General features: G+C 45.0%; 1 protein-coding gene across 2 annotated transcripts; it reads right to left on the bottom strand.

Moving 5' to 3' along the window:
* Positions 1–943: 943 nt before the first annotated feature.
* Positions 944–26,296, bottom strand: TICRR (TOPBP1 interacting checkpoint and replication regulator). Of its 2 annotated transcripts, none has more exons than XM_024107519.3 (22): positions 25,548–26,296; positions 24,547–24,832; positions 22,903–23,141; positions 22,352–22,595; positions 21,911–22,043; positions 20,635–20,798; positions 18,405–18,614; positions 16,842–16,993; positions 14,964–15,064; positions 14,516–14,609; positions 14,279–14,358; positions 13,295–13,537; positions 12,188–12,284; positions 11,889–11,961; positions 10,821–10,967; positions 9,233–9,329; positions 8,593–8,654; positions 7,488–7,643; positions 6,588–6,742; positions 3,897–6,189; positions 1,804–1,914; positions 944–1,452 (listed from the first exon to the last, which is right to left on the bottom strand). In XM_024107519.3, the coding sequence occupies exons 1-22, from the start codon at positions 26,205–26,207 to the stop codon at positions 1,334–1,336; spliced, it is 5,916 nt and encodes a 1,971-aa protein (XP_023963287.2). In that variant the 5' UTR covers positions 26,208–26,296; the 3' UTR covers positions 944–1,333. The 2 variants fall into 2 exon arrangements, with proteins under 2 accessions (XP_023963287.2, XP_008169086.2); XM_008170864.4 differs by having other exon boundaries at positions 20,656–20,798.
* Positions 26,297–26,435: the final 139 nt, after the last annotated feature.

The raw sequence follows: 26,435 nt of genomic DNA, 5'->3' as shown, positions 1-26,435 counted from the left end.
TGAGGCACTGGCTTGGGAACATGGAGCCTCTCAAACAGTTATGGTAGGGCAACACTTCTGTCTATGTCTTATCCATAACCTGACCCTTATGACCAGACTTGACTTAAACTTTTTTTCTTGTATTGCCATTTGATAGCAGCACGTTAAACATCGCTCCAAGGGTCTTGAATATTCATTTCAGAGGCTGGGTTAGGACAGTCCAGGCTTCACAGCTGTTTCTTTCCCTAAGCTTTTAACTCAGTTGATTTTTCTCCTTCTGTATGGAATAGCCTCCCACCGAGGAGAATCCATTGCATTCTGCTTCAGGAGTAGTTGCTACAAATGCCCTATTTGTACATAGTCCCAAGGGAGGGAGGTGCAGCATCTCCAAGCAGTCATGGGACTGACCACTAATAGCATTTGTTAAGTGCCATCTGATCTTCCTTACCCAGGGGAAACTGAAATGAGAATCAGTGAGGCTGGAGCTTGGAAGGAGCCTATCATGCTATGGAAGTGCACTTCATCGTCCCCAACCCCAAACAATGAGATTTTACAGGAGAGAGAAGTTACACACAACAAGTACAATCCACATAGCACTTAGCCACCTTGCTTTTCAGGGCAGGGAGATTTGCACACCTTTCTACTGTCATTTAGTAGAAAGAAGTAGCATTGTCTGAACTGTAATCTCAAGTGTTCCCCTGCAGTATCCCTCTCAAAGGGATAGTTGCTCAGAGAATACAGCTGTTGGATGATTATGGCCAGCGCACCCATTGTAAATTTGGGAGAGGAGAAAGCTGTCAGCCTTCTATTAGACTAGATTCGCGGTGAGGAAGTGCATGTGATGTAAGAGCAATACACAGTATATTCCCCCCCTGCTGCTCAGGCTTAGAAGACTTCACTAGCTCCTCCAACAGCCCTTCAAGCTCCCAGAGCCAGGTCCACAATTCCTAACACAGCACAAAGCAGCAGTTCAGATTAGTTTATTTTTACAAAAGAACGCTAAAATAGTGACCATTCTCTTCACCTGGTCGGACTGAATCTGTGGGGCACAAACCCCAGCAGACTTTCTAGTGTACCCTAAGCGGCCCACCCTGTTCCCACTGCCTCTTTCCCAGCTCCATGGAAGGAGGAGGAGCTTGTAGGGCTGATTCAAACACTTGATTCCTCATTAAACCCCACAGGTGTGGAGATGGGGATTCCCACACACTGCTACAGCCAACTCCCAATAGCAACGAGCCCCCCATTTGTTCAAAAACAAGCTCGCTCTCTCAGGGACGGACAGCAGCATGTACTACACAGTGGGCAAGAGAACCTGTGTATCATTATTCAAGTACTCTTTCTCTGGCTGCAGAATTCAGCTGAGTAGCTTCTTCCGTGAATAAGTCCTGCTAAGGGGCCGCCTCCGGGAGCCTGCGTTGGAGAATGGAGACACTTCTTGGTCTGTAATGCTGTGAAAGACGTCCAACTCATCTTCTGGAGAGGGCAGAAAGGGTTGGTGAAAATCTACCCTTTCAGGGTTACAGCTCAGCACCTGTCTCAGGAAACCCACTACCAGTAAACTCCATTTCCCTTTAAATCCTGTTAGCCCCAAGCTACTTCCCCACCATCCCAAGCAAATGTAGCTCAGTTTTACCTTCGTGGTCTAAGGCCAAACTCCTTGGCAACAGGAGCCTGCTGGGCACAGACAGCAAATCCTCCACCCTTTCCCCACACCCCCTTTTCTGGGTACAGAGCCTGTGCTCTTTCCACCTCACTTAACCACAGGCAGGTCGCAGGTCTACAATCTATTTGAGTGCAAGGCTTTATGAAATGACAGGTGGTTACCTTTGGCACACTTCTTCCGAGACGGTGTTTGTCCCTGGTAGAGCAGGGGGGACTGCGTCAGTGCTCGAAGACCACTAGCGGAGAGGGAGCCCTTCAGTGGTGGAGTTGAACCTGGAGAAGCACAATGAGACGTGAAACTGCAGCATTCCCACCAAGTCCTGCCCTCTGGGCAGTAGCCAAGGCCCCTGGTTACTGCAGCACACTGGTGTGGCACAATGGAAATTTTCAAGTCAGTCAAGAGCTGGCTTTTACTTTGCCCTAGGTCTTCAACAACTGCTGTTCTGAGGTTGTCAGGGGAAATTGAGAAGTCTAGGAAGGAGGAGGAGACAATTTGGGATATGCACATGTGAATGATTTTACTGAAGTGATCAGCAGAGAATGTAAGAACCACCATAATGGGTCAGACCATTAGCTCATCTAATCCAGTATCCTGTCTTCGGTCAGGCCAGTGCCAGATGCTTCAGAGGGATTGAACAGAACAGGGCAATTATCAAGTGATCTATCCCCATCATCCAGTCCCAGCTTCTGGTAGTCAGAGGTTTAGGGACACCCAGAGCATGCGGTTGTGTCCTTGGCCATCTTGGCTAATGGCCAATGATGGACCTACACTCCATGGACTTATCTATTTTTCTTTTGAACCCAGTTATACTTTTGGCTTTCACCATATCCCTGCCAACGAGTTCCACAGGAGCTCTGTGCATTGTGTGAAAAAGTACTTCCTTTGGGTTTGTTTTAAAACTGCTGCCTATTAATTTCACTGGGTGACCCCTGGTTCTTGTGTGAAGGAGTAAGCAACACTTCCCTTTTCCCTTAAGCACATAACTAAGCTTTCGAGGTAACAGAATACCCAGGAAGAATGGTCAGTTTGTAACTTTTAGTGCGTATTGTTTCAGGCTGTTTGCAGACTCAGACACTGCATCACTTACACTAGCATCACCGTTAAGGGGCTCTTTGCAACCATAAGGAATAGAAACAATTATTAAAAAAACATCTTAAGTTGTAGAACAAGGGATGGATTCCAAGGACATGAAATCCCTGGGGCCTTGCTTACCATACTGACTGCCAACCCCCGTAATAAAGTTAGTTGTAATTTCCAAGTCTGTTAAGGACATGTGCATATAATTGCACATCTTATTTGAGTGTGCAGTTGCCATGACTGCATCTGAAAAGAAGAAACTGCAGGTGCTCAGGGCCAGTTGTCGACATGGCCATCTGCATACAGTTGTGATGCTTGCATGTACAATTAATACGTTCTTGCATGTGCCTACTTCAGAAAAAAAAAAAAATCTTAAAGAGTTTAAAGAGCGAAATGCATAATGCTGAAAAAGGGTGAGCGGTAATAAAGAAAGCTATTGGTTCCAGAGCAGGCAAGCCTAGGGGTGAGAAGCATAGAATCATACTCTGTATCCCATGAACCAATGCAGCATTCTTCCAGATGGCTAATATATTGCTCAATTTAATTTAAAATGGCCAAGGCCTGAGGCTATTACACCCCAGCCTAATACGTATGTCAGGGAGATTCCCCAGTCATATGCAGCTTACATTCCTCCCCACTCCGTTACTCCTAGCTACACCACATTGCTACCACCCCAAATTACAACTCTCCTATCATGGGTTTTAATACCCTTTCACTATGTTAAGAATAGGGACAGGGATGTGACTCCACAATCATTTTAGCCCTTAATCCCTCCCTGTAAGAGCCTCCAGCTGCCAGTCAGTTTATCCTTTTCTCTGATCTCTCTCCAATTTGTCAATATTCTGTTAGAGTTTCCCACAACGGAGGCAAATATGCTGATGCTGCAGCGCTAACTACCCAGTCCACAACATGACTGCATATACACCCCAATCAGCACTGGCCTTTTTAGCTGCAATATGGCATTATGACTCATGTAATTTGCTATCCATTATCACTCTTCCATCTCATTCCAATGGATCTGCCTTTCAAATTTCTTCTGATGTATTAGCTGCATGTTCCCAGCTGCATCTCACTTTGTTTCCTGCCTATGTTTCTAGTCCCCTGTATTCTGTTCTTACAGCGCCTCCAAATTTAGCATCTCTGAATTTCAGTAGGGTAACACTTGACAATTGATTACCTGAAACACCGAAGACATCGTCATCCCCTATGGAACTTTGTTGCCCAGGAGTTCTGTTTGAAGACACAGTGGTTCTACCAGGAGGCATTGTGGATATCCTCCTTTTGCTTGTGCTATTCTCATCTGTGGAAGAGCTGACCAGATCCAGGTAGTCTCTAGCTGTGCAAGACCTCTTAGCCTCCCATTTGGTTTCCTCCTCTGGAGACAGGAGGTCAAAGGTCCGCTTCCTGGATTTCAGGCCAAAAGTCCCTGTGGAAGCACAGTCATCAGCTCTGGGCTCAGTGTCGCTGGTAGGTGACTGGTCCTGAAGCCTGTAAACCCCTTCCAGTTCAAAGTCAGCCAGCAGCAGAGCTTTACTGCTGCTGCACTGGTCAGAAATTGTTCCTCCCTCTTCACTTGCTGACACATTCCCTGTACATTCTACATGCTTCTCACATCGACCACACCCACCATTGGCATTGCTGTTTGCTGCTTTTTTTCTTCGGGGCCAGTCCTTGATGGCATCGGGGGTAGTCTTCCCTTTGTGCTTTGGAGACGGTGTCCAGGGAACTCCAGCATCCACATGAGATGGGGAGGTGGTGTTAGAAGCACAGCTAGTTGGAGTGTATGACTGGCAAATGTAGGTCTGCCCTCCACCCTTCCCAGGCGTGCTATTGGAAGAGCGAAAGCAGGACGGTGAAACACAGGCAGCTGCTAGTTTTCCTGGGTGTCTAGCACACCAGGCCACGGCAAGTTCACTAAAGGGACTTTCCTCTCCACTGGGTTTGCCAGTTTTCAGTTGTGACTGTACTTCCATGGCTGAGCCAGAACCAACCCTCTTAATGCGAAGCTTAGGTAGGCCAGAAGCTTGCATCTCAAGTTCAACCTCATAAGTAGGTGGACTAGCAGAAGCCAACTTGTAATGACTTTTAGGAGTAGAAAACTTTGCTGGAAGTTCAGGATTCCCTAGGCGTGCTGCAGCCTCCCGCTGCATTCTGTCTGGGGTGCAGCGCAATGAATAGGCCGGAGAGGCAGACTTTGAGGTAGCAGGCAAAGCATTCAGAACATCAGATCTGGAGGGTTTCTTAACAGTAAGAGTCTTTGACTCTTTAGGCTCTTCTGATGGCAAAACTCTAGCTTCTGAGGCATCACTCTTTCTGCTGCCTAAGGATGAGGAATCTAAGGGCTCACACTCACTCACAACATCTGAGATCTGCACATGTCCTTTAGCAGAAAGCTCAGGAGACAGTTGCTTTTCCAAACTCTGATCCTTTCTTGGGGAAGAGCCCTGAGCATCTGTACCCACTAGTTCACTTCTCTCTAACATGTGGACACTTTCAGAAGCCTTGGGCTCATGGATCAGAGAGCTTTGTGCAGGAAGCCTAGTGTTACCATTACTATGATGTTTCTGCTTATTTCTAGCAGACTTCGAGAGCGGAAGAGCAGGATTTTCTTCTCCAGGTTTGATGTGCTCAGGTGCGCAGATAGGAGACCCTAGGGCTTTCCTTGGGGATGTGCCTGCAATGTTTTGAGATTTCAAAGGAGGGTTTTTAGGTGTATTAGACTCCCCGTCAAGTTCTCTTGTTTTACAGTGAGGAGGCGAATCTATGGACAGAGTCTTTATGGAAGATTCAAAAGGAGAATTAAATGAAGACACTGTTCTCAAAGTGGCTTGGGCTTCTGGAGATAAAGCAGCAGCCACTACACCCACTGGACTCAAAGATTTTGGAGCTGCACATCTGACCTTCCTGGGAGTTGCTTCCATTGGCTGTGACACGGACTCTAAATGGAAATTTGGCTGTGGATTTCTCTGAATCTCCACGTGAAGAGTCTGCCTACGAATAGAAGCTGGAGATGCTGTTTTCTGGGAGGATCTCAAGGAGCGTCTTTGAGTTTGTGGGTCTGTGATAGATTTTTCCTTGGTAGTACAAAGTAATTGTGCTGCTATATATGAAGCAGTTGCTGGACTGGAATCTTTTAGAGGTGACCCAAAAACATCATCAAACACTTCATTCCCAGCCTGCTTTTCTGGAGTCTGTAACCCCACCTCCTTGTAAGGGGAGGGAAATCTCACCGGAGAAGAGTCTTTCTGAGGAGTTACTTGTGCTAAATGATCCCTCTTCCTTTCATTAGGCTCAGGTGGTGGCTTCTCCTGTCTGGAAGGAGAGAAGTACCTTCCCAAACATTTAGCTGCAGTCTGCTTAGCAGCTGGACTTTTGCCAGGGATCTTCTCCAATGTTTTTGGTGTTCTGTGTGGAGTACGAGGGGATTTCCTTGGCATTCTACTGGCAGAGCTCCGGGGCTTCTGGGGAGTCTGAGGAAAGAGTAAGAACAGAACATGCTTAATACTAGTATGTAATGGCATCTTAACACTCATTTCTGGCGATAAAAACATAGAAGCTGTTTGACTAGAGATGCACAATTTAAGTCACACACAAACAGAAGTAGCTATTTAAAGATGCACAAGTCTGACTAAGTACGTGTATGCAGTGTAGCTGTAGCCATGTCGGTCCCAGGCTATTAGAGAGACAAGATGCGTGAAGCACTCTCTTTTATTGGACCAACTTCTGTTGGTGAGACAAGCTTTCGAGCTACACTGAGTCTTGTCTCTCTCACCAAAGAGAAGCTGGCTCAGTAAAAGCTATTTCCTCACCCACCTTGTCTCTCTAAGTACATACAAGCAGAGGGGGAGAGTGTGGGAAGATGTTTTACCTGATAGGCAATTGGTTCCTCCAAGTCTGAGCTGTTTCTTGTTTTCCTTGTTCCAAGTGACTCCTTCACTTTAGGGCTGCTCCCTTCAAGAACTGCTCCAAAGAGAAGCCTCTTGGGAGACTGGATAGTTGGGTTATCAGGATACTGTGGAATGCCTTCAAAAAGCATAGTGCAGTTAGATTGGCACCAAGCATTGACATGTGATGGGCACAGTTGTTCCTGGCACTCAGATGGTCAGAGACAATTAAAGGGCTACAGTATTGGCACCATTTGCTCTTTGCTGGCTACCCAAAGTTTCACATCCTGAGCTAAGTATTACTGTTTTTTGTACTATCCCAGGAAAATAACTAACACTAAACAGCTGTTACTAATAGATGAACATACACATGTGGAAAAAGTCCTCAAGGACAAAGCTGTTCGGATGAATGGCACAATTAACTCCTGAACTTCTCCATGGAATCAGTTTATAATCCTTCTGAAGAAGGAAATCTGGAAGAGTCCATCAAGCACTGCATTATGCTCCCACATAGAAGACCTGGGTTTAGCAGCAGCTTTAGGACTCCTGCTGCTGACAGGGTCATGTTACATTTAATGGGTAAGGCGGTTTATTGGTTTGGGTCTGATTGTTTCTTGGCTGGCTGAGTAATAAGACCTTCCTTTTCTCATAGGAGAATGGAACTACAGTGGTTCCTAACACAGAGATTCCCATTACAAAAATGCTATATTCTGATGGCTATAATGGATGCTATCTGGCAGGTCTCACCACAACAGATGCCTCAGAACCCTTAAGAGTTCTGTCTGTAGTGCCAATCAGCAAATGCTTCTGCACCGGAATCTGGCAGCTAGATTACCTATGGCAGTTAATGCCAGGTAAGTAAGTGTGATCGCCAACCCCAGTACCTGTTATGTCCTGCTTAACACATGTCACTTCTCGCTGTACCAAGTGTACTCGTTGCATATTCCGTGAGCTGGGCTGTGCAGTGGAGTAGAAAGAGCCTGAGTGTGTCCTATTCAGCGACAGCTGTTTGATGCGCGGACTTCTTCTTAAACCCACTTCTGGAAGTCAAGAGTAATACTATCAGGGCCTTCTCTCTCAAAAACACACACCACTTCCCAAAGGAAGCTACAGCTGGCAGACAAGTGTCTCTGGAAGGGATCTCTCTGCAGCTGTCCAACAATGATTTGTTCACTAACACTGTCTCAGGCAGGGAAGGGGCTAGTTTGTGGAACATTCGACAAAATCAGAAGATGAAAAGGGTTAAAAGGAAACCCAACTCCCCAACTTCAGTGGGAACTTCTAATACGACAACATGTGCTTCCTTCCAGTCCAAACTTCTTCATAGCAAAGACCCCACCCACCCCATCTAAACAGGTGCCTCTAGGCCACGTCTCCTCCCATTCATAATCATTCAACATTCTGTGGCAACTACAACAGTTGTTTATAGAGAAAAGTAATATTAGGAAAACGTGTTTTTGGCTTCTTTGGATAGTAAGAGTTTTGTTTTTTGACTAGTTAATCCCACTGTTGGTTTTTGCTCTTCATTTCATCTCACCCCAAAACCACCGTGCTGTTCTGTTCCTTAGCTGGGGGCAAGACACTGCAGCTGGTACCACATGGTCACTTAACACTCTGTAGAACCTCAAACACTATGCTGTAGTATATTAGAGGAGAGAAACGAGGAAGTCCCAGCACAAGGCTAGGAGGTACTGTCTTTTAAATACCGTTTCAGAGGTCCCAAAGCACTCCTGGCAAAAGTTGAGATGTTCATAGTTGTGATATGGCCAGTTTGGAGAATTATGTTCTGCCTCCCTAAAGTTCTCATTTTTCTTAAAAGCTCTGTATAGTTCACTGTTGCCTTCCACTCCAGGGGTGGTTGCAATGTTCTCTATATATTGTAGTTTAGGGTCCTTGGGGATCATCCAGACTGAAGTGTGCTATCTTAGTATGAACTGCAGCAAGGTTAAAAAAAGGAAAGTGATCAGTATGTATTAAATTAATACCTACCACTCATGGCTTTCTCTGGAGATTCTTCCACAATACTGATGTCAGAGCCAGGATCAGAACACCTTGGAGAAACAGTGAAAATGTTTCAGACTCCCCATAACACCATGCCTGGTTTGTGAGTAAACTAAACATTTGTTTTTCAGAGCTGCAGAGAGCACCATTTGCTAACAAGGCCACATCAACAAGTTGCAGGGTAGTCTCAATGTATGATTAGTAGGCATTGCCTCCCATCAAGAGATCAATCTGGCCACAGGATGTCCTTCCAGCTGTGGCACAAACACGTAACAGACAGGAGAACAGGCCCAACTTCAGCTGAGATTTCCCCTGGTTCTCATTAATAACACTCTGTATAAAACACCACCAAACCAGCCTTTGTAGGGGAACCCTAAGAAGTGGCACCCAACTTTGCCTGAGGAGCACAATGGCAACTTGATGCAAGCATGAGAGATGCACTTAATATGCACGATGAAGCAAGTGGTGGTTGTCCTCACTTAAATGCTGGGACCTGTAGTCTCCACAAGTTGTCTTGCTGTATCCACACTGCTAAATTCCATAGTACTTGTTTGGTCTGCAGTCCACATCCTGGCCACCCAGCACTAGGTTAAAAACATTTCAGAACTACCAAATACCATTCACTCACCGGCCTTTGATTTGTTTATGAAGCAGCCTCCTGGAGATCTGTTTGTGCAGCGGCGTCTCTGAGACTCTCTTGGTCAGTAGCTTGCGATGATCTGAAACTGATGAAGCCGCAATCAGACATTTAAAACAAGCCTGTGAGGTGGCTTGGATAGGATTGAGCCAGCAGTGTGAAGATTTTAGAGACTTACAGATCACATCTACATATTATTTAGTCTCTATTCAGGGCAGGTGGGCAATTGTACACTTCAGTTTGAACCATTAAAACAACAGCCACGCTACTCTCATGGTTCACCTCACATACAATATAAATTTTACAGTTAAAGGGGAGTTTTATATATAAAATCTTGCAACCAGCAGGGCACACAGTCCATTCACATAACTTTTATGTTATATCCCTTTGTTCCCTCATTTATTAGACCTAATTTAAGTCCTTATCTTGCAAATAGCCCCAATAACTACTTAAGTTGTTAGCTGTTTGGGGAAGGAACCTTGTCTTCCCATAGATCTGTAATGCACCAGTACACCTATAGTGCTATAGAAATAATAGGTAGCATTAATGTAAAAGGAGTCTGGTTTGTGCTTAACTTTAGTTGTATAATTATGGGACTTAATAGTATAGAAATACAGACACATTGGACTTCAGGGGCTAACCCTGCTATCTATTGAATTGAGTTTAGGGACAGATGCATGCACAGTACCCTCACAGACATCCACATTTTAACTGTCTATACAAGGATTCGACCATCTCTCATTTTTCTTGTGCCAAAGCAGCCAGACACATGAAAAAAGATTAAAAGATCAAATCTGCCTTCAAGACAGGACTGTCAGTTATTTGCACAGATTCCATCCCTTTTATAGAGGCGTGAAGTCAGTGAAAGTTGAATGTGATGTCTGAGAGTTAAGGTACGCTAAAGCATCTCTTAAAGGAAACATCCATGTAAGCAGTGTTTCCCAAACTTGGGACGTCGCTTGTGTAGGGAAAGCCCCTGGTGGGCCAGTTTGTTTACCTGCCGCGTCCGCAGGTTCGGCCAATCGCGGCTCCCACTGGCTGCGGTTCGCTGCTCCAGGCCAATGGGAGCTGCGGTAAGCGGTGGCCAGTATGTCCCTCGGCCTGCACCACTTCCAGCAGCTCCCATTGGCCTGGAGCAGCGAACCGCGGCCGATGAGAGCCGCGATCGGCCGAACATGAGGACGTGGCAGGTAAACAAACCGGCCCACCAGGGGCTTTCCCTACACAAGTGGCGTCCCAAGTTTGGGAAACACTGCATGTAAGGGTTTGTGTGGATAGGTGTTCACTTCAAGCAATCTTAACTGATTAACAGTTTCTTTCTTTGTGAGAAGATATTTAACTTACAGATGAAAACAGGTTTGGATTTAAATATTACCCTGCACCATTTGCAACCCAAACACTGCAGCATTGAGCTAAAAACACCATCTCCTTCATAACAGGAAGCAAATTCATTTTACTAGTAACAAGAGATGCCAGAATTTTTTTGGGGGGGAGGGGAGTTAGGGGATCGGGGGGGAAGTAAATGCAAGATTCTCTTGCAGATCCCAGACATAGGCAATTGCGTAAGCTCATATCCCACCTCTACCATCCTCATCAGAGCAGCTGCGTTTGTGTCTCAGGCCTTCCACAGCCGATACTGACTGGCTTCGAGGCATCTTCTTCAGGGACCTTTTTGATGGAGAAAGCATCTCTTCATTGAAGAGGTTCCGTCGCACCTTTGTCACCTCTGAAAGCACGAGAAAGAGCAAAAAGTGAGTAGCTATACCACAAAGGTAATTCTCTCATGGGGCACTGGAGGTAGGAAGAATGTAAACAGACCCAACACTGATGAAAGCAAATAAAACTTTTCAAAGGTGTGAAAAAGCCAAATAACTGAAGAGGTAGTTTGTACTGGTGAAAACAGTCACTATCTATGCCCTTCCCCAAACCCACCCTGGAGTTCTCTTATGAGGGTTCCTTTTTATTTACACTTGTCAGCTACTTAGCCTCTTTCTGTAGGTTACAGTCAAGGGAACCCTAAGGAAGGAAGACTGAATTCAAAGCACCAAAAGGATCATGATTAGGACCATGGGAAATATCCACCATAGAGAATCTGAGCTGCAGCACAGGTGGTCGTGGGGTTTGTTACCTTACATTTGATAGAACACTTGAATTTTGAAACAGACATTAACAAGTTTCTAGTTGCAAAGATATCCTCCCGAACATGACACATATGAGAGCTTTGAGAAGAATGGAGTATGAACTGCCCCCTTCATCTCAATGGGGTGGTGACTGAAGCCCAATGGTTGTTCTATCAAATATCTTTTTGATCCTCTGTGCAGGAGTGACGCAGAAGGACAGAAGATCTAAGGAAATTGGCAGATCAAGGGAGACTGACATTTTGTATGTTTTTTGAGACTAAACTTATTGAAATTAGTCACTTTTTATAAAATTATTCAGTAACTTACTCAACGGCCTATCAGCGTGTTGAGTGAATTCACTCATGAACGCCAATAGTTTTCCCAGAAGTTTCCACAGACTGCGGGAACATTCCCTGCAGATTTCCCATCTCTCTATTTGTGGAACACTCCTGGCTCACTACAATGTACAATGAAATCAGCTGTGTGGGGAACCAATCAGCTTTCTATGGAGAAGCTAGTTGTCATACCTTGCACTGCCTCCTTCTGCAGGGGAAGCAGCTGTTGGGCTTTCTCAGTGGCCAAGTAACAGTGAGAGTTTTCCTGAAAAGAAGTGTTACACTGCTCGTTTATACTCAAAATCATAAGTGTGAAACATTTAGACAAGCGTTTCAGTTCTCAAAAAATTCTGCCTCAGAATGATTTTGGCCTTGTGCAGCTGATACAGGGCACTTAGCAGGCAAAGAACACATGCACCCATGTGTGGTATCACAATGCTGCTGCAAGGGTGCAGCAGATACCCACACCCAATCCCCTAGGAAAGCTTTACCTTTCTGATGGGATTCTTGGGTATTTGGGGAATTTCAATCTGGCGTAAATTCTGCGATGCTTCTGTCATGCTCCTGTGTCTGGCTAATGCATTATTCCTTTAGAAAGGATACAAGAAACAAAGATACAATAAAGACAGACAAATGTAAGTATCAGCTCTACTGATATCGGTTCTTATATGGAACATAACTTGAGTTTGTTTCTAGTGAGGCAGGCAGGTCATATTATGGACTCCATCTGTATTAGGACTGCAAGCTCTTTGGGACAGGGACCTTATCTATACGGCAAGGAGCCTTTGGGTGTTTTGATTAAAAAAAACCGTATCACCTAGGCTCAGCCACTGCAACAAGTAATCCAGTCTCGTCTTTAACGCCTCAGGTTCCCAAAGAAATATATTGCACAGTGTGATTCCGCCCAGAACGCACTTATGGACTTGGTATCTGTACAGATCAGTGACACTATTAAAACTGCAGGATATCCCAGCGTGTGCAAAACATTCAGCACACATGGAGTTAGACTGCAAATTCTTTGTTTGTGTGGGTTTCATTCAACTCCATTGTAGTCTAACTAAGAAATCTGGTGGTGATTTGATTTCTTTTAAAAAATAAACACACACACACCAACCTGGGGTATGGAACCCCTCCCAGAAGAGAAATTGGGCAACAGATCACAAAGGCAGGATTCCAACTCATTTACCTGGCTAATCAATTTACACAGTAGGCCATGATTGTTCCCAGCCATGGAGCATGATTATGTTGTTTATATCTGGATTAATGACTAATGCTAGTTTTAAAGAAAGTAGTTTGACAAATTTTTAACTAATGTGTCTTCTGGGTTTAATTTAGGTCAAAGGCCCAAGCCACAATTCTCTCTTACAAGCCCATCACAGCACAGTTCCATTTCCATGGACAAAACAACCATATTCCCAGAAGCATGGCACAGCTTTTAATGTAATTTAACTGAGGGCCTAAATAGCATGAACTAATCCATTAGATACTTACCAAGATCAGCCCTGGTTAGTTATCCAGCAACTGAGCTCACCATGATGGGGGCTACTCAATCACAGGGCTGTGAACAAAATAAAACCCTCTCCCTTAGGAAATATCACCTTCTCTTTTTGGCAGATCTAGTGCGCAGCTCCTCCAACTGATCCGTCTCAGTGCTTAAGGAAGCTGTGCTGTGAGCTGGGACTGATGTCACAGATGGAGGAAGAGTTGGAGATCTGCTATCCAGAGTCATAGAGTCATCACTGAAGAAGTCTGCAGGCAGAACAGATGCCAACTTCGGAGGAATCTGCGTACCCAGACTGTAGTAAAGACCCCCAAGGGTCTTCGGTATGGAGTCTATATATCTAGAAGGTACCACCAGATATACAATATAGGTAAGCTTGGCAGAATTCAATTTTAATTTTTACTTTTAACTTTTGACAGATATCAATGTTTATTTTTAAGCATTTTATTTTAATCTATTTAAATTTTCACAATGGGGGAAATTATGGGATGGGTCAGACAATTATTTAACAACCAATACAATTCAAAAAGTTAAAGCTTTATAACTGCTGAACTGCAGCTTGTCAAAATAGTCTTAAATCAAATTTTAATAAGTTCTCAAGCAGCCTGTTTATTGCTTTGTCTATCTGTAAATTTCAGTTAGCATCCATGTAAATATTTCTCATCAATTTGTGTGCCTATGGTGAAATCAGCATTTACTGGGGAAAAAAAAATAATCTAACCCTTCCAAGCCTAAATACATGTCAAACACACAATAGGTAGCAAAAGCCACAAAATCCATCCCTGTGAGATTTCACTTCCAACTTTTGTACCTGTGCCTTTACCATGACTTAAAATTCTACTCGCCCTAGGCAAGTAGCCGTTTTTGATGGGCAAGTAAAATATCACGTGTCTTTTCTTTAACAATCAGGATAAAGTATGGCAAGTGGATTGCATCTGAGCTAGTACATTTTCATGACAGCTTTACAAAGCTACCTGAAATCCGTGCTCAAAAGTTTGCCATTTACCTATGACAGGTACCTAACCAAGCCTATATTTCAGGGATAACATTTAATATTTAATCATCACCATAAAGCACTTACGATACTAAGACTTCCTCAAGAAACTTTGTAAGATACCCTGGGTCTTCAGTGAGAGACAAAATGCGCAGCATATCGGTCATCTGTAAGAGAAGATCAGATGGGGAGAAGTGTCACAGATCAAACACTCCAAGACCAGCCTTATGGTGTGAGCAAAGAAAATTGGGCTGGGAAAGCTACGTGATCCAGGTCAACATTTCCATTCCCATCTAGAAGCCCAGCCCAGCCCTATTTACTTGCCTCCTCCACCAGTTGCTCCATTTCATCTGTGCTGCTCTGTAGCGAGGGACACTGCAGACACATCTCAAGGCGCAGAAATACCTGAAGCTGACACCTACACAGAAACAGTAAGTAATTATTACCCTCTTTCTAGTCAAACAGTCACATTCAAGTTACTGCTCACTGACTAGACCTTTCAAAGTTGCGGGGGGAAGAGGGAGGTTATTAATACAAAATTCATTTGGTTAGTTTTCCTTGAAAGGAGTGACATGCTCTCAAACACTGTAGTATCTTGCTGTAGTAAAACTTTCACTGCAGTGGATATTCACTCACTTTGATACAGAAATTATCCCAGAAGATTTGCCCATAGAAATACATCTCTAGTTGTACTGTAAAATGACCTCTAAAATAGCTAATCAAAACGGCAGTGGTTTTTAAGTTGCAGTAAATAGAATATTGTGCCTCTTACTCTCTGACTTTGGTTTCCTTGTCAGGATTGACATCATACTGTTGTCGGAGGGTTTTGCTGGTCTTCAGGAGATGACTTCGGACTCCGTCCAGACAGGCCACCTGCAAATACACAGAAACATAGCACAGGGGCTCCAAGGTACTTTCTCTCTCATCATGCAGGAAGTTCTCATTCTAACTTGTTCAGTACTATGGAAAACAACTCAATAAAAAAATCCAGGTCTTGAAGCTAGTAAAGTAGTACAAGAATGTACAATAAGGAGTAATGGGATGAAAATAAGCAAGGAAAATTTAGACTACCAGGAAAACCTGCCTGAGACTCAGATCAGTTAGACCAGTGGTTCTCATCCTATTTACCATTGTGGGCCACATATGCAGCTCTCTCTCTGTTATGTGGGCCTCAGCCGCAAAATATATACACAACCTGTATAGCCCTGAGGAAGTCACATGGGCCACAGCTATGTGCTGATTGGGCCACGGACTGAGAACAGCAGACAGAATAATTCCCAACAGAAGTGGCAGACATTTTAGTGGGAAGAGATTAAAAAAAAAAAAACCCAAACCACTTGTGGCAAACAATCCTGCACTGGCCTCTGGCAGAGGAAGAACTAAATGTGACACGATAGGCCTTTTCCATCTCTAATGTCTATGAATAATCTGGTGTGTCTGAAAGGAAACCAATTCAATATTATTGCAGTTCATCCACACATGTGGGCTTATCTGTACTAAAATGTAGCTAATGTAAGCATTAGGAGGCAGGAAAGTATGCAGACATAGATCTGGTTTTGACTGGAGGACCCTCAAAAGAACTTTGGAATTTTGTATCTGCCAAACAGTATTCCCCCCCTTCAATTATTTGTGAACTGACCAATTTTTGTTTCTAAATAACCTTATGAACCCACAACTCTCCAGATATGAACTTAAATACATGTTCTTTTGAAACAGTACCAAATCAGTTTTTAGTTTACAAACAATTTTCCAGAGAACTCCATGGCAGTACAGTGGAGTCGCATCATAGGCGCATTTAACTTACCCAATTTTAACTATATGCGCTCGGCAAAACAAAAAACAAAAAAGAGAAAAATAATTTAAATACTGGACCTGTAGTGCGGGCGATTTCGCCCGCCATTCCACTCAATGAGCGTTTGACTATACGCAATTTTCGCCTTACGTGCTGCCTTTAGAACCTAACCCCCGCGTAAGATGCGACTCCCCTGTACATTTCTTATAACTGTCTGATTCTTGTATAAATGAGCCAGTTCAGGCAGAAGAGCTCAGGTTTTTGTGTGTGCGTGCGTGAACTGGCTCATTTACACACACACACACACACACACACACACACACACACACACTCTCTCTCTGAAATAATTCTAGAACAGGGATAGACAACCTATGGCAGCCATGCCAAAGGCAGCACGCGAGCTGATTTTCAGTGGCACTCACACTGCCCGGATCCTGGCCACTGGTCCAGGGGCTTCTGCATTTTAATTTAATTTTAAATTAAGCTTCTTAAACATTTTTAAAACCTTATTTACTTTACATACAACAATAGTTTAGTTATATATTATAGACTTATAGAAAGAGACCTAAAAACGTTAAAATGTATTACTGGCACACAAAACTTTAAATGAGAGTGAATAAATGAAGACTCGGCACACCACTTCTGAAAGGTTGCCGACCCCGTTCTAGAATTTAGTGAGTTTTCTTTAATCTCGTACTTCAGCAGTGATCCCGGCATGTAATTTTAACCAAACACTCACATTTCTAGAGTTTAAGAGCCTGGAGACATAGAGCTTTATCCACATGTAGAAGTAACTGGAGAGCCCTGTTCACTGAAAGCACAGCCTCAGCATATGCATTTGTCGACAGATTTGCCTACCTCTCTTTCTTTGGCATCTTTTAGTTTCAGAAAGCTTTGAATGGCTGTGACCATATTCCGTGCACACACAAACATCAGAAATTCTCCATTAACCACAGCCTCTTGGTAATTGGCAGTTAAATGGGAAAGCATCTCCTCCTCAGTTTTGAAATCTGCAAGTTAAGCAGAGCAAACTAACTGTAAGCAAGAGGTAACGAATGGGCAGATATAGCTGTCCTCTCCAATAACCAGGCCCACGTAACAGAATGGGGTTGTAACAGCAGTTCTCTTGCAACATGATGGCCAGGCCAACAGAAGATTTACAAAAGAAGTCCCTCAGGAATCCTCAACTAAGGCCCAAGGCAGGTGAACCGATAAAGCTCTTAGTCCTTCTCAGACCAAAACAGGCTTCCAGACTACCTCTAATATGCCAGTGACAGACACCAAGCCCTGGGGGCAGCAAGGCCCTGAAAGACCTACTGTCTGGAGTGGCAGGCGCTATGCTAGCCTCCCCACATGTGCACAGGACTATTACTATACATCGGGGCGGGCAAACTTTTTGGCCCGAAAGCCACATCGGGTTTCGGAAATTGTATGGAGGGCAGGTTAGGGGAGCCTGTGCCTCCCCAAACAGCAAGGTATGACCCGGCCCCGCCCCCTATTCAAGCCCCCCTGCTTCTCACCCTCTGACAGCCCCCCCCAGACTCCTGCCCCATCCACACACACCCTGTCCCAACAGCCCCCAGAACCCCTGCCCCTGACTGCCCCCCCGCCCCCCAATCCAACTCCCCCCTCCTTCCTGACGGCCCCCCTGGGACCCCTGCCCCCATTCAACCCATTCCCCGCCCTCTGACCACCCCGCCCCCTGACCACCACCCCGAACCCCCCCGCTCCCCGCCCCCTTACTGCGCTGGAACAGTGGGGGAGGGGCCGGGGGCTAGCCTCCCGGGCCAGGAGCATCCCGCGGGCTGTAGTTTGCCCACCTCTGCTATACATAATAGCAGTAAAAAGCTATAGTACTATAGCTGGCACAGCCTTCACTTCCAAATTATGAAAACAAAAGCCAACACATCAGATTCAAATGAAATCCTGCCTGGGCTCCTGGGGCTTTAGCCTCAGTGCCACCCAGTCACATCCCTCCTCAAAATCCCAAGAGGGAGGACAGGAATAGATCAACACCAGAGGTAGCGTCACAGGGCCTTTCTTTGCCTTAGAATAAAGCTTAAGACAAGAAAGCCTCACATATCATGGGCATAACTAAGGAATATGGGTATATTTCCACCTACACCTAGATGCTTGGACATCTTTATTTCCTCCCATATGCAGTCTCACATTGTTTTCAATTATTTTGCAATTGGAGGAGTAACTAACCACATCCTATGCTACAACTATGCAGTCCAATAGATCAGTATAAAGGTCTACAAAGCAAACCTCAAGAGGGAAAGAGCTTCACCCCCACTGGTGTGAAGAGATGGAATCTCAAGAGAGTGCCCCAAACCTGAATCTGCTGCCTAGCTGTGCACTTTACCGAATTGCTCTGCTCCGTCACAAACACCAGAGCTGATAAACCTGTCTGACATGTACCTATGGAGATTTTCAGCACTCTTCGATTTTCTTCCAGCTTATCATCTGATCTCCGGAACAGCTTCTGGGGCACCTTCTCACCAGCTGCTGGTGGCACTCCATCTGGCTGAAACTTTTGAGCTTTTACATTCAGCCTTGCTACATTCAACATCTGCAGGGAGCGGGACATGGTCTTCATCTTCTGCCTGACGGGAGTCCGGGGGACCCCCCCTGCAGGATCACAAAAGGTTAAATTCTCATCTGGCACAGAGGAGTTGGAATTCAGACAAGACACCATCCAGCAGAACACTGGCACCACGAGACAGGCCAGATGCTGCATTGTTAAAATACATTTTTGGCTGTTTAAAATATAAATTTCAGTACAGCAACGTTAGCTTCCTTCAGCACAGTGATGGGGCAATAAGAATTCAGAACGTGAGGGAAAGACTCAGGCAGATGGTTCTGCCTGTTTCACTAGGCTCAGCCTCCTTTTTGAAGAGTGGATCTCCAGTTCACCTAGGAAGGAACAGAGACTGCTAACTGTTTTCAGTTAGCTTGCCACATTATGATCTTGGAACGTATGCAATACACATACCCAACGTAATCGTAACGTATAGGTACACTGCTCTCAAACAATTATTCCGGGCACCTGGCCTTTGGACTGTGCTCAGTGCTTTCTACAAGAGAAATGGTACTAGAGGGGCAACCCCACTAGTGATTCAAAAAGGAGCCAAGGGTAAGTAGCTTCATCTTAGAGTAAGGATGAGAGTATCATGTTACACAAGGGGAGGGGGTGGGGGAAACGTTAGAGAAAGCTCAGCTTCCTGTTTTCAAGACAACAGCTGTATCCTGGACTAAAAACCAGGCTGTAAGCTAAACTGTTTCTAGCTCAGAACATAAATTTTACCAGCTTAACAAAAGGCTTCTCCAGTCTTGTTTCAAAATGAGCTCTCAAATTGAGAGGGGAAAATGGCTTAAAAAATTAAAAATTCTTTAAAGGTTCTGTCATTCCTGCCTCCCTCTCCTTAAGAGTCAGGCTCATGTCTTCTGAATAATTTCAATACATTTTTGTTTACCAACAGTGACGGATGGACAATATAAATCCATATACACCTCTACCTCGATATAACACTGTCCTCAGGAGCCAAAAAAATCTTACTGCGTTATAGGTAAAACCGCGTTATATTGAACTTGCTTTGATCCACCAGAGTGCACAGCCCCGCCCCCCCCGGAGCACTGCTTTACCGCGTTGTATCCGAATTCGTGTTATATCGGGTCGCGTTATACCGAGGTAACGGTGTATAGGAGTTATGGTGGGGACAAGCGCCCGACTGACTTGTAAACAGTGAGATACAGTTTTTTAATTTTAAAAAGCAAACCCCATTTTTCAATGCTTTTTGGGCATTTTCTCTTAATTTTTAATGTACATTTTAGGGATTTTCTGCTTCACTGAAGAGAGAATGATGATTAAGCGGTATATTTGTTGCAGGCAAGCAGCTTGAAAATCCTGCGTACAGAGTCTAATTAGAGCAGAGGGTTTATAATACAGAGCATGGAAATCTGCATATTAACTGAAATGTCACTGAGAAATAGCTATACAGGGATTATATGATTCAGATGCTCCCAGAGTGGAGCTGCTTAACTGGGTAAAAACCGTAGTTCTGCATTAGAGACTAAAGCATCCTTCCCTATGTCAGAAAGAATTCAATTTCTGTAATATGAGGCTGTTTCTTATTTATATAACTCCACCACTATATCCCAGCTAGGTAAACTTCCCCTGAAAAGGTAGGGGATTAGCAGCCCAAGAGATTCATAAAGTATCCCTGAATTATTATACTGAAATGTCTAATGCTTAAATATTGTGAGAAGAAAGTTGGTTAAAATGTTTTCTTAATTTTTTAAAATTAGAACAAAATGGAGAAGATGTGAGGTCATGGTAGTTGTGGGCATATAGATGAGAAGTCCAGAAAGCAATAGGCAACTAAAGTGCAAAGATTTGCATATTGCATGGTTATTGAAAATGGTTTTGCCAATATCCGTACAGCTTCGCTTGGCTCCAACTGGGGCGCAGGGTTCATTTTATGCATAAATAATATTGCCCTTTAATAAACACGCTACACTGCCACCATCTGAGGCAGCTCAGAACTGTGCCTTTGCTCAGGGAAGGTCAGGTGTTCAAATTTCATGTTACCAAGAATGTTGCTGCAAATTGTAGAAGACCATAGGATGATGGGAAATGCTCAGCACTCACGCAATCCTAGTCTAGACATACGTCTTTTTTTGTGGTCCCTTGGCTCAGCTGTGGCAGATGCTTCACTAGATTTTCTCTGGTAGAACTCAGACAGACAGTGTGTCAGCTCCATTTCAGGCTGGGAGGCCTCTTCCTTCTCAGTAGCAGAAACAGCCTGCAGCAACCTGTACAGAAGTCAAAGCAATTAAAAACAGATGTCAGCAGAAGCAGGGAACGAGAGGAATTCCTTACTCCCACTGCAGGTTGCCCACCCACCCTCATCTCAGGAAAGTTCAGCCTGATCCCCTGCACAGTACCTACTAGAGAACCCCCACTTTCTCCAAACCCCTTGCTCTCAAAACCTAGAGTGTGTGTGCTGGCACAGAGAAAAAGGAAAACATTTTTAGTTTATGCTAAGGCAGTGATGCTCAGAAAAAAATAAGAATTCCTCTCATAAAGCAGACATGTCACTGACCAATGCCAAGAACACAGTTTCAGATAATCTAATCATATCCCGATCCTCAATAAGTATTTTTGCATATTTCACACAGCAAGCCCTTTTGGATGATTTCATTAGAGTCAGTCAGCATTCACGGGGCAGCAGTAAGCATAAATAGGAACAAAGTTCCTTCTTAATGAGCCAATTGACTTCACTGTATTGCCCTGGATTTTACTAAATCTTAAGGGGTGAAGTCTGCGGTATCTCTGTCTCATTTTGGTGTCCTAGAAATACCGATCATCACAGCATCAAAGGACATAGGTCTAGTTCAGGGGTTCTCAAACTTCATTAAACCGTGACTCCTCTCTGACAACAAAAATTACGACGTCACCCCAGGATGGGGAACTGAAGTCTGAGCCTGCCAGAGCCCTGCTATCTTGGGCATGGGCAGGGCAAAGCCAAAGCGCTTCAGTCCCAGGCAGGGGTCCTGTAATCTGAGTCCCACCACCTAGCGCTGAAGGCCTCAGGCTTCAGCCTTGGCCTTGGGCGGTGGGACTCAGGCTTCATTCAGTTTCAGCTTCAGGCCCCAGCAAGTCTAAACCAGCCCTGATGACCCCATTAAAATGGGTTCCCAACCCAGTTTGAGAACTGCTGGTCTAGTCAGGATTCCTGGATTCTAGCCCTGGTTCTTACCCCTCTGTAAAGCCGGTACAGTAACATCTATCTATTTAACAAGCATTGCAAGTATTAGATAATTATGTAGAGTTTTAGAGACTAGTTAGAGAAATGTAAGTGACATTTCCTGGACTAAAGTAACAATGTCCAAATGATATACAGGGATAGGTGAAAGAGAATTACCTGAATGACTCCATTAAATCTGAACTTGCTCCGCAGATGTTCGATAGAGAGTACCACCCTTCAACTACTGCAGGATTCCAGCCATCTGTGCAGGACAGTTCTTGCTGTACCCATTCTGGAACTGAAGTCTCTTCTGGACAGAAAGGCAAACGTTAGAATGAAACTAAGGAAATTTCAAGTGGCCTCAGCACTCCCAAAGCCTTCTACTACCTGGCACATGTCACCGAGCCTTACCAATAAGCGTAATAAAGCAAATGCTCAGTCAACAACACTCACCACCACAGTAGCCTGGGTCCAGCAAACTTGGACCGTGGCAGATAATCAGCGGGAGCAAGCCCCACCGCCCAGAGACACTCCACTAGGAACACCAATTTTCAATCTCTAAGAATTCAGACCTAGGGACTATGAAAAGGAGATTCATTTTGCATTCTACACACTTACCAGAACTAGCTAGATCATCTCTGATTGAAGTATCAACTTGACTCAACACACTGCTCACAACTTCTGGAAGATGAAAGGCATAGTCCTGGGAAGAACTCTCGGTCACAGCTCCTTGGAGGAGACATCTCTGAACTTCAGCAGCCTTTTCAGTGCAGAATAGGGTAAGGACTGCAACGGTGTCAGAGACAGGGGATAAAATTCCAGTGCAGGGGCACCAAACTTCAGATGGAGACACTTCAGCAATCTGTATGAAGGGAAAAGACATCTAGGTTATCTAGAAATACACAGACATTAAACTGATAAGAACAGACACTACACTTTGATCTTAGCTCTAGGGAGCCGAGCCTTCGGAAGGCAGAAGGGGCAGCTCACAACTAGGTTAGAGACTGAATTTTTTTAAAAAGCTTCTAAATTTAGAACAAAAAATTAGTTTGTGGAGCAGACTATCATAATATTTATCAAACTACTAAGATAGCCCTCATCACTGTAATACAAGTGTCTGCTATTTTTTGGCAAATTCTAGACAGCTAAGTACAGGAAGGAACATTTACCATGTGTAGTTCTTCAGTAATTAGCCCTCTTACAAGCTGTTGAAACAATGTGTCCTGTTCGGATTGTCCTTCCTGGGAGCTCTGCAGTATCCAGCTCTCAGTGAGGAAGCTGTCAGCCTTCACCAAATTCCAGTCTGTCAAGGTGCCTTTCAGGAAGATGCTGACTGGACTCTGGAAGTGTCTCTGGTTCATGGCTATGGGCTCCAAAATCACTGCACATCTCCACTGCTTCTCTACTCCTATTCAAGGTGAAAAAACAAACAATGGGCGAAGGAACAGAAGACTCAGCAGCAAGTGTACAAAAAGCTCATGGATTAGGCAGGCAGTGGCTCTGTGGTAAGTATGCTATGGGACCACAGGGAAGATCTGAGCTTTTGTGGTCCTGAGCACAAGGGCTGAGAGCACTGTGGAAACAGCAAGCTCAGCTCATGTTGGGGAAAAACAAGCACTGCATATCTCTTGGAAAGCTACACCCTGCAAGCTGATCTGATCAGCTTTGAAGGAGGTCTCCCATTCAGCTCTCTTTGTCCAGAGGAAAGCAAAGGGAAAGTGGTGCAGATTAAAGAGAGGGGACCTCCACACAGGAACCCACACACATGCATGTGCACAAGGCTCTGCAATAGGTACAGGTACTTCAGAAGGTCCCAAATCAGGCTCCTGTCCATTACTTATCTATATTCATTCAGAAACAGTGCAACAGAGGCCGACAGTTATATTTAGGCTGGGCAGAATTCAATTTGTATTTTTTATAATGTCAACAGATATTCATTTATTTTAAAGCATTTTTAATTTTTTATTTAAATTTTCACAATGGGGGGTGTCAAACAATAGAGCAGGGGTCGGCAATGTTCGGCACGCGGCTCACCAGGGTAAGCACCCTGGCGGGCCGGGCCAGTTTATTTACCTGCTGACGTGGCAGGTTCGGCCGATCGCGACCCCCACTCGCCGCGGTTCGCCATCCCGGGCCAATGTGAGCGGCGAGAAGCAGCGCGGGCGAGCGATGTGCTGGCCGCGGCTTCTCGCCGCCCCCATTGGCCCGGGACGGCGAACCGCGGCCAGTGGGGGCCATGATCGGCCGAACCTGCCGCGTCAGCAAGTAAATAAAACTGGCCCGGCCCGCCAGGGTGCTTACCCTGGCGAGCTGTGTGCCGAATGTTGCTGACCCCTGCAATAGAGGAAGTCAGACCCTAATTATTTAATGGCAGACACAGATTCAAAAAGTTAAAGCTTTATAACTGATAATACAATTCATCAACATCACATGTCAAAATATACACCGTAAATACCCTTGAATCAAACTCTAAGAAGTTCTCAAGAAGCATTTTTCATACTTCATCCATCGGTAAATTTTGATTATTATAGATGGAAATATTGTTTCTTTGGTTTGTGTGTATATGGTGAAACTGACATTCACCAACATTTACCCGTAAAAACTTAATCCTTCCAAGCCTAGTTTTGTTGGCTTACATATGAGTGACCCCTTTGGAGTTTGTTCAGGGTGCTGTCTTGCTATTTTATCATTTGAAATCTCCTTAAATAACTGGAGTCCTCTACATGTGCTCTTAGCAAGAGGAAAGCATCATGGCTCTGGTCTCTTAACACAGAATCCATTATTAATTATAGCCTGGCCACCCCTTCCATTACCATGCTTGCTGAGGAATAATGCTCCTTCCTGCTGTGGGAATGATGCTTGGAATACAGAAGGCTTAGAGAGCAGGCAGTTCAAGGTTGAAGCAAAGGGCAGGATTGCGGTCCATGGCACAAATTGTGGCTTAGAGGAGCTGGACTCTCTACAAAAGAGAGGGGCTGCTTCTGTTCTGTGGTGACTCAAACCCTGAATTAAGGTCTCGGATGGCAAAACGGTGCCTCCCACCAGGCGGATCAGTTCAAAGATGGTCCAGTACCCAGAATGATCTGGAGAGTCTAGCACCTGAAATGAAACAAGGAAACAAATTAGTACTGGCAATAAGACGATCACTATGAGGAAATTGAAATATTTGTCATGTTTTTAGAGAAAATGTTGCAAGAGAATGTCTAAGAAGGTACTGGGGCGAGGGATGGCCTATTTGTCTTTTTCCTTCTTAAATATAGCTTCCTGCCTCCTTAACTTTTATGCATAATTATACTTGGCACTTCAATACACCAGGGTTTTTCAAGTGCTTTACAATCACTATCTAGCAAATCCACACAACCACCCTGCAAGGAAGGTATTATCATCCCTATTTAAGAAGGTAAGGCCAGTTTTCAAGCTTGGATGCCTGAATTTAGGCACCCACGTATTTAAGCACCTGTAGGCTGTTTATTAAAGCACCTGCTCTCCCACTTAAGTCAATGTCTCATCCATTGACTTAAGTGGGAGCGGAGGTACTTTAATAAATAAGCACTTTGACATGGTTCGCCATCTTCCAGTGTACCTAAATCTGAACAAAGGTAATTGCCATTCCAGTCATGGGCCTCAGCTGAGCAGGGATGCCCATTAACTATTAAGCAGCTAATTCTACTCATTTCATTTGTAATGAAAGTCATCTCCCACCAAAAGGTTAAACTATAAAGCCACCTGACATCAGCCTGCGCAGTTAGATAACTGCTAGAGGGTGGTACACTATCACTGGGCTTAAATCCTCTGCTGCAGTCTCTTGCATTACCTTGGACCATTCAGCAGTGTCCACCCAATACAGGGTAATTTTCTGGCCTGCAATCATCTCCTGGACTCTCTTGGGTAAAAGTTTCTCTGCCACCTCTTGAGAAGAGGGCAAATCACAGCAGGAATGGACATCACTTCCAGATACAAACTGCAGTAGCTCCCTCTGAGAATGAGGGCAGGGAGAGAAAAGAAAGATGGCATTCACAAAGCCCGCAGAGGGCATGTGGCTCTCAAGTGGCTCATCTGGGGCCACAATCAACCTGCTCTTCTGGCTCCTCAAGAATGGTTTGGCTGGTGAGGTAATCTCAGGTCGATCCCATTGGTAATCCAGTAGTGTTTCCTTCAGCACGTTCTGGGTGAGGGTGGCTCTGGGTGCTGGCCCAGGTAAGTGAGATTTGTGGCTTTGCACCCCAAACCTGGACTCCAGTTCTTCCTCAAAGTCTTCCCAGCTGCGGGGCCCAAGCTCACGGAAATCACCCACCCGTGAGGCTCTGCCTCGGGCGCCCAGCGAGTCAAAGAACTTGAAACCCCATCGGACCTTGGCCAGGCCAAACCTGCAGCCCAAGTAGTTCAGAATCCTCAGGCAGCTCAGCTGGAGCTGGTTCTTCTGCAGGGAGCTGGCCACATCCAGTAGAAAAACCACATTGTGGGAACAGGTCATGTTGCCACTGAAAGAGCTGTCCGGTCACAAAGCACCTCCGGCGGCAACCCCCCAACCCCGCTCACACCCGGCTCTTCCCTTCCCCCCACGCACGCACCTTGCTGCCCCCCAAGCTAGCCCCCCCAAACGTACACAGGCTGCCCACCCCCCAGCTACTCCCCCGCACACACCCTGCTCCCTCCCACGCACACAGGCTGTTGTCCCTCAGTTGCGCCCCCCCTGCTGCCT

The sequence above is a fragment of the Chrysemys picta genome, chromosome 10, assembly GCF_011386835.1.
Source record: "Chrysemys picta bellii isolate R12L10 chromosome 10, ASM1138683v2, whole genome shotgun sequence".
Lineage (NCBI taxonomy): Eukaryota > Metazoa > Chordata > Testudines > Emydidae > Chrysemys > Chrysemys picta.
The sequence above is the reverse complement of the archived record's forward strand: the minus strand, read 5'-3'. Positions and strand labels throughout refer to the sequence as shown.

Bases quoted from the DNA above. Each gene is read 5' to 3' on its own strand.
- TICRR (XM_024107519.3), bottom strand. From the start codon at position 26,207: ATGACCTGTTCCCACAATGTGGTTTTTCTACTGGATGTGGCCAGCTCC. The intron at 15,065-16,841 runs GTAGGCAAATCT...GTGTATTTGCAG, and splicing joins AAGATGCCAAAGAAAGAGAG to GTGGCCTGTCTGGACGGAGT. The intron at 11,962-12,187 runs GTAAAGCTTTCC...ACTTCTTTTCAG, and splicing joins CCAAGAATCCCATCAGAAAG to GAAAACTCTCACTGTTACTT.